At 41.7% G+C, this 12,974-nt stretch overlaps 1 protein-coding gene across 3 annotated transcripts in view; it reads right to left on the bottom strand.

The window, feature by feature from the left end:
• Positions 1-12,974, bottom strand: part of CLU (clusterin) — a 50,164-nt gene that overhangs the window by 23,670 nt on the left and 13,520 nt on the right. For all 3 annotated transcript variants that reach the window (XR_004538843.1, XR_004538842.1, XM_033938493.1), the window contains exons 3-4: positions 12,636-12,784; positions 8,404-8,574 (exon numbers count right to left, since the gene is read on the bottom strand). Coding sequence is in view for 1 of the 3 variants with exons in the window: in XM_033938493.1 (XP_033794384.1) it covers positions 8,404-8,574; positions 12,636-12,784 (320 nt within the window). In the remaining 2 variants the exon portion in view is untranslated. The remainder of the gene's footprint in view (positions 1-8,403; positions 8,575-12,635; positions 12,785-12,974) is intronic.

Genomic DNA, 12,974 nt, shown 5'->3' with positions numbered 1-12,974 from the left:
ACTAAATTTATTTGTCTTGGTAAAAATGCTAGAATTGCTTTAGTATCTTTGCAAAAACCAATTTTGGAGGGTGGGGGTAAATTTTCCAAATTTTTACAGAAACCATCAAGCTTTTATAATGCAGCAGGGTATATATTGGATCCTTTCTGAAGTCTTGGAGCATCTTCTGGACTGGCTTTACTTAGAATGGCAACTTATGTTTCCTTTAAGATTGTGACACATACTGAGTATTAAACTGCCAAGGATTTATAAGGGTAATCGTATTCTTCTTGATACATGGAAAACTTTAAAATTTGTTAACAATCTCACACCTGTACCAATGCAACAATCCACATGTCAGTCCTTATGGTTGAACCCCAAGATTCAAATTGGCGAGTTTAAGATCCTCTGGAACCACTGGATGCAGGCAGGCATATGTACTTCATATGATGTATTATCACATGGGAAACTGCTTGATTTTTCATGACTGCAACACATATTCGGTACTAGCTGATGCCCTGGCGTTGCACGGGTATTTAATTATAGCAATAACACAGTAAATGGATTGAAATAAAGATACTTTATAGTGGTGAATGAAATTATTTTTTTACAGCTTTATAAAAAGTACAATAATCAAATTATAATGTGAAATATTTGACAAAATGAATACAATACAACTAACACAAAACTTGATTATAAACAACAATTTTAGTTTCACCTCCAGGAGCAAGAACATATAAATTCTTGGGTGAACCCACCCTTGATCAAGCAACATAGAGTTGTCCATGGGAAAAACAGGGGGATCTTAAATCCACTCCACAGTATGTAATAGTCTGTCCCTGTGATTTGTTGATTGTGATAGAGAATGCAAGTCTCACTGGAATTTGCAATCTCTTAAACTGAAAAGGAAGATCTGTTGGAATAAGTGGCATCCAAAAGTTTCAGTATTGATTTAAACAACTCAATATGTGGAAACTCAGGTTGAAAAGAAACTCCATGCAGTTTGTTCCCAGTTCAGAATGGAACCTGTGTTCCTAGTTCAGGATATGTGAGTACTCATGTAATGTAATAACATTATGAACTGGGGTGCATGAAGGACCCCAGTTACAAAAACAGTTACAAACACAGTTAGAACATACAAACTCTATATGTATGGTGACCGTAGTAGAATAGAAACGATGTCCCAAGTGGTTATAGTGTCATAGAAAGTGTTTTATAGTTGGAATTACTGTGAGAATGGCAGCTGTTTACATTTTTTCCATTGACATGAATGGGTGAAATCTGATTTTCTGTTTGTAGCTCCGCCCACGTGTGCAGGTGGGCCGTGAGACCCCCAGAACATATCACCCCAGGTAGTGAGGGATCTGCATACCAAGTTTTGTTCAAATCGGTCAAGCCGGTTTTGAATTACAGTGAGAATGGCAGGTTTTTACAATTTTTCCATTGACATGAATGGGTAAAATAAGATTTTATGTTTGTAGCTCCGCCCACGTGTGCAGGTGGGCCGTGAGACCCCCAGAACATATCACCCCAGGTAGTGAGGGATCTGCATACCAAGTTTCGTTCAAATCAGTCAAGTCGTTTTTGAATTACTGTGAGAATGGCAGCTTTTTAAATTTTTTCCATTGACATGAATGGGTGAAATGTGAATTTCTGTTTGTAGCTCCGCCCACGTGTGCAGGTGGGCCGCGAGACCCCCAGAACATATCACCCCAGGTAGTGAGGGATCTGCATACCAAGTTTCGTTCAAATCGGTCAAGCCGTTTTTGAATTACTGTGAGAATGGCAGCTTTTTACATTTTTTCCATTGACATGAATGGGTGAAATCTGATTTTCTGTTTGTAGCTCCGCCCACGTGTGCAGGTGGGCCACGAGACCCCCAGAACATATCATCCCAGGTAGTGAGGGATCAGCATACCAAGTTTTGTTCAAATCGGTCAAGCCGTTTTTGCGTGATCGCGGCACATACACACATACATACATACATACATACACACATACATACCTCCGATTTTATATATATAGATTACAAAGTCTCAAGCATTTAAGTGGTTGCAGTTGAAACAGGCCATTCAGAAGGGATTCTCTCTGAGTGGCAAAACTTTAAAAATCAATATAGCTTGCCTGGCCTATGCTTCCAGACAGATTTGCAAGGGCATCAGGCAGTCAAGTGGTATAAATTAATTTCAGAATATTTGAATAAGAAACCAAAAACAAGCCTAAGGGGTATTTGGAGCATTGAGGTAAAGCAAAAGATTTCTGCTACTCAATGGCCACAGATTTGGTCTTGGAGGTTGAGATGTACGGCATTAGCATCTACGAGACAAACCTGTTTTTTTCTGTTATATAGGATTTTTTGGACCCCTGTTCGTTTGCAAAAATTAGATAGTTCAAAATCTAATAGATGCTGGCATTGTCATCTTGATATAGGGACGCTGGATCACATGTTGTACTTCTGCCCCTTAATATTGGGCTTCTGGAAGTCGATCTGGGTTACAATTAATAGGATATCGGGTACCTCCATGTCCATGTCTTACGATGTGGTTCTCTTTGGAACTATACTGCAACCTAAGTCCCTAATTTCTGCAATGACTGGGATTGCTATACAAATGATCACAAAAAAACTGGAAGAATTGCGATAGACTGAATCACATCTTTTGGTGGGAATCTCTATGCTTGTGTTATCGATACAAACGTATGAATTCAGAAATAAAGGATTATGGTAAAAATTTTTAGAAGATTTGGGGCCCTTTAGCAAATTTTGTATCCACCAATTAATAGATCAAGCTTTCCATTTTATTGAGTTTTACACACATCTGAATTGGGAGGGAGGGAGGGAGGGAGGAATGGGTGGGGGGGAAAAGATGGTTATATTATTATTGTTAGTAATAAGTGCTGTTATTTGGTGCCAATTGTTGTATTTTTGTATGCTCTTCGTATGTTATTAAAATGAATAAAGGCTTATTAAAAAACCCCAAAAAAACAAAACATTGATTTTTAAACCATGGTTTCAAATCCATGTTTCTAGTTGATTAATGCAGGTATCAATCTCATGGGCTGTCTTGTTTTCAGATAATGTACTAAGTAACAAAATAGAAATATACTCTGCAAAACTAAAGATTTTATAACTTGCTCTAGACCGTGAGTTTCCCAATGATGCCATTTATATGTAGAACAGAGTGGGAGACAGTGGAGACCCCTGAAGTAGCCCACATTTTGCCTCCCATTCATTTGAAAATGCTTTAAATCTCTACTTAGTAGCTTCATTGCATTCCTCCTAGTCCTAGTATTTTTGGCAGGAGTAAACAAGCGATTCACATTTACCCACTCCACTCAGTATTTTAGTACTCTATTATATCTACCCTAAGCCATTTCTTCTCCAGACTGAAGATCCCTAGCCACTTTAGCCTTTCCTCAAAGAGACATCATCCCATCCTTTTTATCAGTTTTGTTGACCTTTTCTGTACCTTTACTAATTTCACTATCTTTGAGATGCGGCAACCAGAATTGCACACAGTATTCAAGGAGCAATACAAGAGCATTACAACAACATTTTCATCTTTTTTTTTCCCATTCCTTTCCATAATCTATATATATAAAATCGGATGTATGTATGTATGTGCCGCGATCACGCAAAAACGGCTTGACCGATTTGAACGAAACTTGGTATGCAGATCCCTCACTACCCGGGATGATATGTTCTGGGGGTGTCGCGGCCCACCTGCACACGTGGGCGGAGCTACAAACAGATAATCGGATTTCACCCATTCATGTCAATGGAAAAAATGTAAAGAGCTGCCAACGCAAAAACGGCTTGACCGATTTGAATGAAACTTGGTATGCAGATCCCTCACTACCTGGGCTGATATGTTCTGGGGGTCTTGCGGCCCTCCTGCACACATGGGCGGAGCTACAAACAGAAAATCAGATTTCACCCATTCATGTCAATGGAAAAAATGTAAAACCTGCCTCCGCAAAACCGGATTGCTCGATTTGAACGAAACTTGGTATGCGGATCCCTCACTACCCGGATGATATGTTCTGGGGGTCTCGCGGCCCAACTGCACACGTGGGCGGAGCTACAAACAGAACTTCAGATTTCACCCATTCAAGTCAATGGGAAAAATGTAAAAAGCTGTGGGACCGATTTGAACTAAACTTGGTATGCTGATCCCTCACTACCTGGGGTGATATGTTCTGGGGGGTCTCGCGGCCCACCTGCACACATGGGCGGAGCTACAAACATAAAATCAGATTTCACCCATTCATGTCAATGGAAAAAATGTAAAAATCTGCCATTCTCACAGTAATTCCAACTACCTGGGGTGATATGTTCTGGGGGTCTCGCGGCCCACCTGCACACGTGGGCGGAGCTACAAACAGAAAATCAGATATCACCCATTCATGTCAATGGAAAAAATGTAAACAGCTGCCATTCTCACAGTAATTCAAAAACGGCTTGACCGATTTGAACGAAACTTGGTATGCAGATCCCTCACTACCTGGGGTGATATGTTCTGGGGGTCTCGCGGCCCCCCTGCACACGTGGGCGGAGCTACAAACAGAAAATCAGATTTCACCCATTCAAGTCAATGGAAAAAATGTAAACAGCTGCCATTCTCACAGTAATTCAAAAACGGCTTGACCGATTTGAATGAAACTTGGTATGCAGATCCCTCACTACCTGGGGTGATATGTTCTTGGGGTCTCGCGTTCCACCTGCACACGTGGGCGGAGCTACAAACAGAAAATCAGATTTCACCCATTCATGTCAATGGAAAAAATGTAAAAAGCTGCCTTTCTCCCTGTAATTCAAAAACGGCTTGACCCATTTGAACGAAACTTGGTATGCAGATCCCTCACTACCTGGGGTGATATGTTCTGGGGGTCTCGCGGCCCACAACTCTATGTTGCTTGCTCAAGGGTGGGTTCACCCAAGAATTTATATGTTCTTGCTCCTGGAGGTGAAACTAAAAATGTTGTTTATAATCAAGTTTTGAGTTAGTTGTATTGTATTCATTTTGTCAAATATTTCACATTATAATTTGAATATTGTACTTTTTATTAAGCTGTAAAAAAATAATTTCATTCACTATAAAATATCTTTATTTGAATCCATTTACAGTGTTATTGCTATAATTAAATATCCGTGCAACGCCGGGGCATCAGCTAGTTCCTAATATTCTATTTGCTTTCTTAGCCGCCACTGCATACCGAGCTGAGGGTTTTAACATATCAACGATGACACCTAGATTATTTTCCTAGGCTGTGACTCCTAACGTGGAACCCAGCATCACATAGCTATAGTTCAGGTTCTTCTGTCCCACATGCATCACTTTGCACTTGCTCACATTAAACATCATCTGCCATTTTGATGACCAGTCTTCCAGTCTCACCAGATCCTCTTGCGACTTAACAACTTTGTGTCATCAGCAAATTTAATTATCTCACTAGTTATTCCCATCTGTAGATCACAGTTTTATAACATATCAATGGTCTCGGTACAGACCCCTGGGGAATCCCACTATTTACCTTTCAACATTGCAAATATTTACCATTTATCCCTACTCTGGAGGACTGGAAGGTGGCGAATGTTACGCCGAACTTCAAAAAAGATTCGAGGGGAGACCCGGGAAACTATAGACTGGTAAGTCTGACCTCGGTACCATAAAATATGGTAGAGGCGCTGATAAAGGACAGCATCATTGATCACCTTGATGGATATGGACTGATGAGGACCAGCCAGCACTGTTTTAGCAAAGGCAGATCTTGTTTGAAAAACTTGCTGCACTTCTTCGAGAGAGTAAACAGGCAGATAGACAAGGGCGACCCGGCTGACATTGTATATATGGATTTTCAGAAGGCATTCAATAAGGTTCTGCATGAACGACTAATTTGGAAAATTGTGAGCCATGGAATTGAGGGTGAAATACTCACGTGGATTAAAAACTGGCTGGAGCATAGGAAACAGAGAGTGGGGGTAAATGGACAATACTCAGACAGGAAGAGCGTCACCAGTGCGGTGCCGCAGGGCTCGGTGCTTGAACCCGTGCTCTTCAACATCTTTATAAATGATCTGGATATAGGTACAACGAGTGAGGTGATTAAATTTGCAGATGATACAAAGTTATTCAGAGTAGTGAAGACACAGGGGGATTGTGAAGATCTGCAACGTGACATAATCAGGCTCCAGTAATGGGCATCGACATGGCAGATGAGGTTCAATGTGGATAAGTGTAAAGTGATGCACGTCGGTAACAAAAATCTCATGCACGAATACAGGATGTCCGGGGTGGTACTTGGAGAGACCTCACAGGAAAGAGAGTTGGGGAGTTCTGATCGACAGTCGATGAAGCCGACCGCGCAATGTGCAGCGGCGGCAAAAAGGGCGAACAGAATGCTAGGAATGATAAAGAAGGGGGATCAAGAACAGATCAGAGAAGTTATCATGTTGCTGTACCGGGCCATGGTGCACCCTCACCTGGAGAACTATGTCCAGCACTGGTCACCATACATGAAGAAGGACACGGTACTAATCGAAAGGGTCCAGAGAAGAGCAACTAAGATGGTTGAGGGGCTGGAGGAGTTGCCGTACAGCGAAAGATTAGAGAAACTGGGCCTCTTCTCCCTCGAACAGAGGAGATTGAGAGGGGACATGATAGAAACATTAAAGGTACTGAAGGGAATAGACTTAGTAGATAATTAAGGACAGGTTGTTCACCCTCTCCAAGATAGGGAGAACGAGAGGGCATTGAAAGGGGATGGATTCCGTACGAACATAATGAAGTTCTTCCTCACCCAGAGAGTGGTAGAAAACTGGAACGCTCTTCCGGAGTCTGTCATAGGGGAAAACACCCTCCAGGAATTCAAGACAAAGTTAGACAAGTTCCTGCTGAGCATACGCAGGTAGGGCTAGTCTCAGGGCGCTGGTCTTTGACCAGAGGGCCGCCGCTTGAGCGGACTGCTGGGCACAATGGACCACTGGTCTGACCCAGCAGCCGCAATTACCTCTTATCCCATGACTTTCTAATTTCTCCAGGAGTTTTTCATGAGGCCTGTTGTCAAATGCCTTTTGAAAATCCAGATACACAATATCTACCGGCTCACCTTTATTTATATGTTTACTACTTTACAGTTCTTCATAGAGGTCAATAGATTATAGAGGCAAGATTGCTATTTACTAAATTAATGCTGGCTTTGTCTCATTAATCCATGCTTATGTAAATGATCTGTAAATTTTGTCCTTTTTTAGTAGTCTCTACCATTATGCCGACTCTGAGGTCGGACTCACTGATCATCTCTGGTGCCCTTTTTAAAAACTGGCATTAAATTGGCCACTCTCCAGTATTTCTCCAGTATTGGCCATTCCATAGTATTCCAGTACTATGCTGGATTTCAAAGATAAATTACAAATTACTAATAGTAGTTCTGTAAGTTCATTTTACAATTCTATCTGTGCTCTGGGATGTATACCATCCAATCCAGACAACTTCTCTTCAGTTTGTCCCATTACATCTTCCAGTGTTACAGACATTTGTTTCAGTTTCTCTGACTAATCAGCTTTTTCTACCATTTCTGGCACTGGTATCTCCTCCACATTTTTCTCGGTAAAGAATTAATTTAATCTCTCTGCTATAGCCTTGTCTTCCCTGAGTGCTATAGCCTTGTCTTCCCTTTTTTACTCCTCGGTCATTTGGCAGTCCAACTGAGACTTTCGCCGGCTTCTTGCTTCTAATATGGCATATTTTTGCATCCAATGCAATCTTTTTTTTAAGGTCTCTTTGCCTTCCTTATCAGCACCACTGGCATAGTAAGAATAGGCGGTGCCCAGGGCTGTGGCATCCCCCTGCTCCCCCGTGCTTCTTCACACACCACATTCCATACTTGTGCTCTCCCTCCCCCCATACATCTAAATCTTTGCCAGCACGAGTGGCTTCGACAGCATGCTCATTGGATCAGCATTGGATTTCTCTCTGATGTCACTTCCTGGCCCTATGACTCGGAAGTGATTCAGAGGGGAACCAGATTGATTCAAGCAACGGGTAGAAGTTGCTCATACTAACGAAGATAATACAGAGGTATGGAGTGGGGGGTGGGATGGTGCGAGCATGGCAGGGTGGAGTAGAAAAGTGCCCGGGGCGGTCTGCACCCCTCTTACTACGCCAATTATCAGCACTTTGCATTTGCTAGCTGAATATTAGGCCCTTTAATATCAGTTAATGTTTGCCAAACATTAACTGATATTAAAGGGCCTAATATTCAGCTAGCGACAATGAGCATTTTGCTCACTGCCGACAGAATAAATTATGGATCCTTAATATTGATCATAATATCAGTGATCAGTTCCACTGGTTATATGCATATAGCTACTAGTGAAAAAAAGAAAAAAAAAGTGTGTTTCTGTAGATGTCCAAATGTACTTACTCTTCGGCCTAAAAGGCCTAAACCACTCCTGCAAATCTTTGAGTAGAACTTTACACAATTCTGCTTCAGGCAAGGCTTACACTCCTCCCATAGGGCCAGCATTGTTTCATTACAGACCTCCTGCCTCTCAGTCAACTGTTGTTCTGAATCTTTGGCTAATTTCAGAGCTTCCTACAAGTAGATGGACATAAATTTTGTATTAAATATGGATAATTTCAAAATGAAGGATCATCATTTCTACTCAAGATTATTCAATATACAGTCATGTGAAAAAATGAGGACAACCCATGAAATATTCAGTTCTTTCATAAGAAATGTTCACATATTGATCTCAAATCTTTTTTTTTATTTATCTCTGGAAAAGAAAGTGATGTAATTGCAGGTAAACAACAAATATTTTCCTTGATTTACTCATGAAACAAAAAGATATCCACAAAAATGTATATTCTGAGGAATAAATTAGGACACCCTACACCCTAATTGTTACCCCCTTTGGCTGAAATAACTGCAGTGAGACGCTTCTTGTAGCCATCTACCATTCTCTGACATTGGCCTGAGGAAAGTTTGGCCCTCAATGCAGAATTCATTCAGCTGTGAGATGTTTCAGGGGTTTTCTTCATGTACAGCCCGTTTCAAATCACCTCACAGCATCTCATTGGGATTAAGATCAGGGCTTTGACTAGGCCACTCCGGGACTCTCCATTTCTTAGTTTTCAGCCAGTTCTTGGTGGATTTACTGGTATGTTTGTGTCATCATGTTGCAGGGTCCAGTTCCGCTTTAGCTTTAATTTTCTTACAGATGGTCTCACATGTTCCTCAAGAACCCTCTGAAACACGGTAGAATTCATGGTGGATTCCATGATGGTGAGCTGGCCAGATCCTGCTGCAGCAAAGCATCCCCAAACCATGACACTTCTGCCTCCATGCTTCACAGCTCTTATGAGGTTCTTTTCCTGGAATGCTGTATTTGTTGTACGCCAAACATGTCCTCTTTTCTGGTGTCCAAATAATTAAATTTTAGACTCATCTGTCCATAGAACAGTATTCCAGAAGTCCTGGTGTTAGTCTACCTTCTCTCTGGAAAACTTCAGTCTGATTGTAGAGGCATGTATTTTCACATCAACAGTAGCCAAGAGCCTGCTATAGGTCCCGTGATGACATTTTAAGGTTTTTGGAGACTTCTTTTAGCATCATGCGGTCTGCTCTGGGGGGTCAACTTGGTTGGATGGCCAGACCTGGGCATGTTGGCAGTTGTTTGGAAAGTCCTCCACTTATACACTATTTTACGGACCGTGGAATGGCTAATGTCAAATTCTTCGGAGATCATTTTAAATCCCTTACCAGACTTAAGCTGCTACAATCTTCTTTCTGAAGGCCTCAGACAGCTCTTTTGATCTCACCATGGTGTTCACTCTCATCACAGCAGTCATGAGCACACCAAACTAAGGGAGTCCTTTTATCAAGCTGCGGTAGGGGTTTAACGCGCGTAATACCGCTCATTAAACCGCCTGCCGCGCTAGCCACTAATGCCTGAATTGAGCAGGCGTTAGTTTTTTTAGCCGGAGCGGGGGTTAGCGCATGATGAAATGTCCGACGCGCTAACCCTGCTAGCGCAGCTTGATAAAAGGACCCCTAAATGTTTGAGTAACGATGTTCTATTCATCTGAACCTGATGTGATACATCTGTGTGTGATTTGAGCCACTTTAAGTGGGAGGATAATTTATTCCTCAGTTAGAATACATATTTGTGTGGATATCTTTTGATTCATGATTAAATTAAGGAAAGTTTTTGTTGTTTACCTGCCATTACATCACTTTCTTTTCCAGAGATAAATTAAAAAAAGATTTTAAAATCGATATGTGAACATTTCTTAAGAAAGAACTGAATATTTCATGGGGAGTCCTAATTTTTTTCACATGACAATGTGCTCAGCCTCATTCCGATACTGCCAAGAAGATCTGCCCACATATGTCTTCATAGAAGGGCAAATATTAATGTATATCAGAAAAGGAGACACACAGGTAGTATCCGATTTAATTTCATATGTCTTCTTGGTGAGAGATCTGATCCATTTATATAGACAAATGTTTGTTGGCAAACGTTTCAGCATCCACCTGGTCAGTACCGCCTGTAAACAAATTTAGGGGGAGTGTCTATGGACGTGTTAGCATTCAGTGTGTACTAAATCGGCTAGCATGTCTTAGTAAAAGAGGGGATTAATGTTTCAGTAGACAGAAAACATGACCAAACTATTTTGGCTTATGTTTAGCCCTCTAGTGAAAGCAATATATAACCAGGATTCAAAAGCTGACTGTAAAGAAAATTCATACCAGTGTTTCTGTATAATCTGGGTAGTTTTATATTCAATTTAAAATTATGTGGATTAAATCTGCAAAGACATTTTTAACCAGTGGTTAGTTCTTTGTTTGATTTGTTCTAAATTGAATTCTATTTTTCTGATCTATAACTGATCAGAACTTAGTACAGTTAAGACCGTCCAACTTAAGCTGGACTTGTACTTATGAACCAGGGTTCTGCCTCTCCCTTCCTGTGTCAATACGCCCCCTTCTTCCTCCCTTCCTGTCTAAATGTGACCCTCCTCCCTTCTGGGTCCCAATGTGCCCCTTGTCCTCCATTCTGCGTCCCAAATTTGGGCCTCCCTCCCATGAGCGTTTACCTCCGCTGGCCAGTTGTCTCCTCCCAGCCGCACCCTCTTTGCAAAGCTGCAAGCAGTGGCTACTGCATGTGACCCGCAGTTGACCCAGAAGCCTTCCCTCTGACATCAGAGGGAAGGTTTCCAGGTCAGCTGTGAGCCACATGTTGGAACCGTGGCTGCAACTTTGCGAAGAGAAGTGCGGCTGGGAGGAAGCCAGTTGGAGGAGGTAAACACCCATAGGAGGGAGGGAGGGGGGCATGAATTTGAGATGCAGAATGGATGGAAGAGCAACCAGGGGCACATTGGAACATGGAAGGGAAGCACGTTGGTATAGGAAGGGAGAAGCTGGGTTGTGTTGGGACACAGAAGAAAGGGAGGGAACACAAACTTTGGATAAAGGATGGAAGGAAGGAAGAAAAGAGTGAGGGAGCATGAACCTGGGACACAGAATGGAGGGAGGAAGGGGAGCATGAACTTGGGACATAGGATGGAACAATGGAGGGAGTGAGGGCAAGAGATGTAGAGGTGGGGAGGGAATAGAAAGGGAGAATTGTTGGGCATGGGTATCTGAGTGAGAGGGAAAGAGATGGAGGGAGGGAGAGGAGTATGAATTTGGGATATAGGATGAAAGAATGGAAGGAGTGAGAGAAAAGATGCTGAAGTGGAGGAAGGAATAAAAAGATGCCGAGGTGCAGCAAGGAATTGTTTGGTAGGGTGTCTGAGTGAGAGGGAAAGACGGATGGTGCACATGAGGAAATGAAGAAAGATTGTTGGGCATAGGGAGGGAGAGAGAAATATTGAACATAGTGGTGGGGGACGCATGAGGTACAGATGCATGGGGAAGAGAGATGAGAGGGATAAATGTTGGATGTGATGGTGGAGAGGGAACAGTGGGATGGATGAAGAACAAAAGTAAGTGTAAACTTGCTATATTTTCTTTCTATTAAACTACAGTACTTTATTTTGATGACCGTGTACTGTAAGGATCTGAGCTGCATACAAATTCAACTTTAAAACGTTTTAAAAAACCGAACTCGTTCTTAACCTAGAGACTGCTTGACTTGGAAGAAGATTAAACATAATAGATTGAGAGCTTGATTATAAAAAGTTTATCACTAAGGGCTCCTTTTACTAAGGTGTGCTAGCGTTTTTAGTGCATGCACAAGATTAGCGTGCACTAGCCGATAAATTACCATCTGCTTAAAAGGAGGCGGTAGCGGCTAGCGCGCAGGGCAATTTAGCGCGCGCTATTCCGCACGTTAAGGCCCTAACACACCTTTGTAAAAGGAGCCCTAAATCACTCAAAAATTTCAGTTAAGACAAATATTTATGCTGTAGTATGGATAACAGGACACTTACCCTCCCCCCCTTTCATAAAACCATAGTAGGGTTTTTTATCGCCAGCCGTGGTGGTAAAAGCTATGACTCCGGAGATTTAAAAAACCCTAACATGGCTTCATGAAAGGGGGCGTTAATTGATATTTTTCTAACTGTAGCTATTAGGCAAGATTCATTATCCTCTTCTTTGTGCATAAGGTCTTTTACAATTATCTATTGTAACTACCATATTCTCACCCTTTTCTTCTTCTTTGTCTCTTCTATCGTGCGTAGGATATCTTGATGGTCTTTATCCGCCTGGTCCATCAGGCTTTTCATTTTCTTTACTCCGTTCACAGCATTTTCAATCTCTGCATTTATATACCTGCTCCCCTCTACAGACATTTCTGGAAGAAATGTAATAAACATATTTAATTGGGTTTCTTTTATTTTGTTGCAATAGATGACATGTTACCTCTATAGCCCAAAATGAGAATAAGAATTTCAATTCTTATTTCAAAGGCATGAGTTTGTTTGTTTAGACTGGTGTAAAAGTGCCTCAGAATGCCGATCTAAACTCAACAAGCCTGATTTAAG

This window comes from Geotrypetes seraphini, chromosome 3 (assembly GCF_902459505.1).
Source record: "Geotrypetes seraphini chromosome 3, aGeoSer1.1, whole genome shotgun sequence".
Lineage (NCBI taxonomy): Eukaryota > Metazoa > Chordata > Amphibia > Gymnophiona > Dermophiidae > Geotrypetes > Geotrypetes seraphini.
This window is presented reverse-complemented; position numbering and strand designations above follow the sequence as displayed.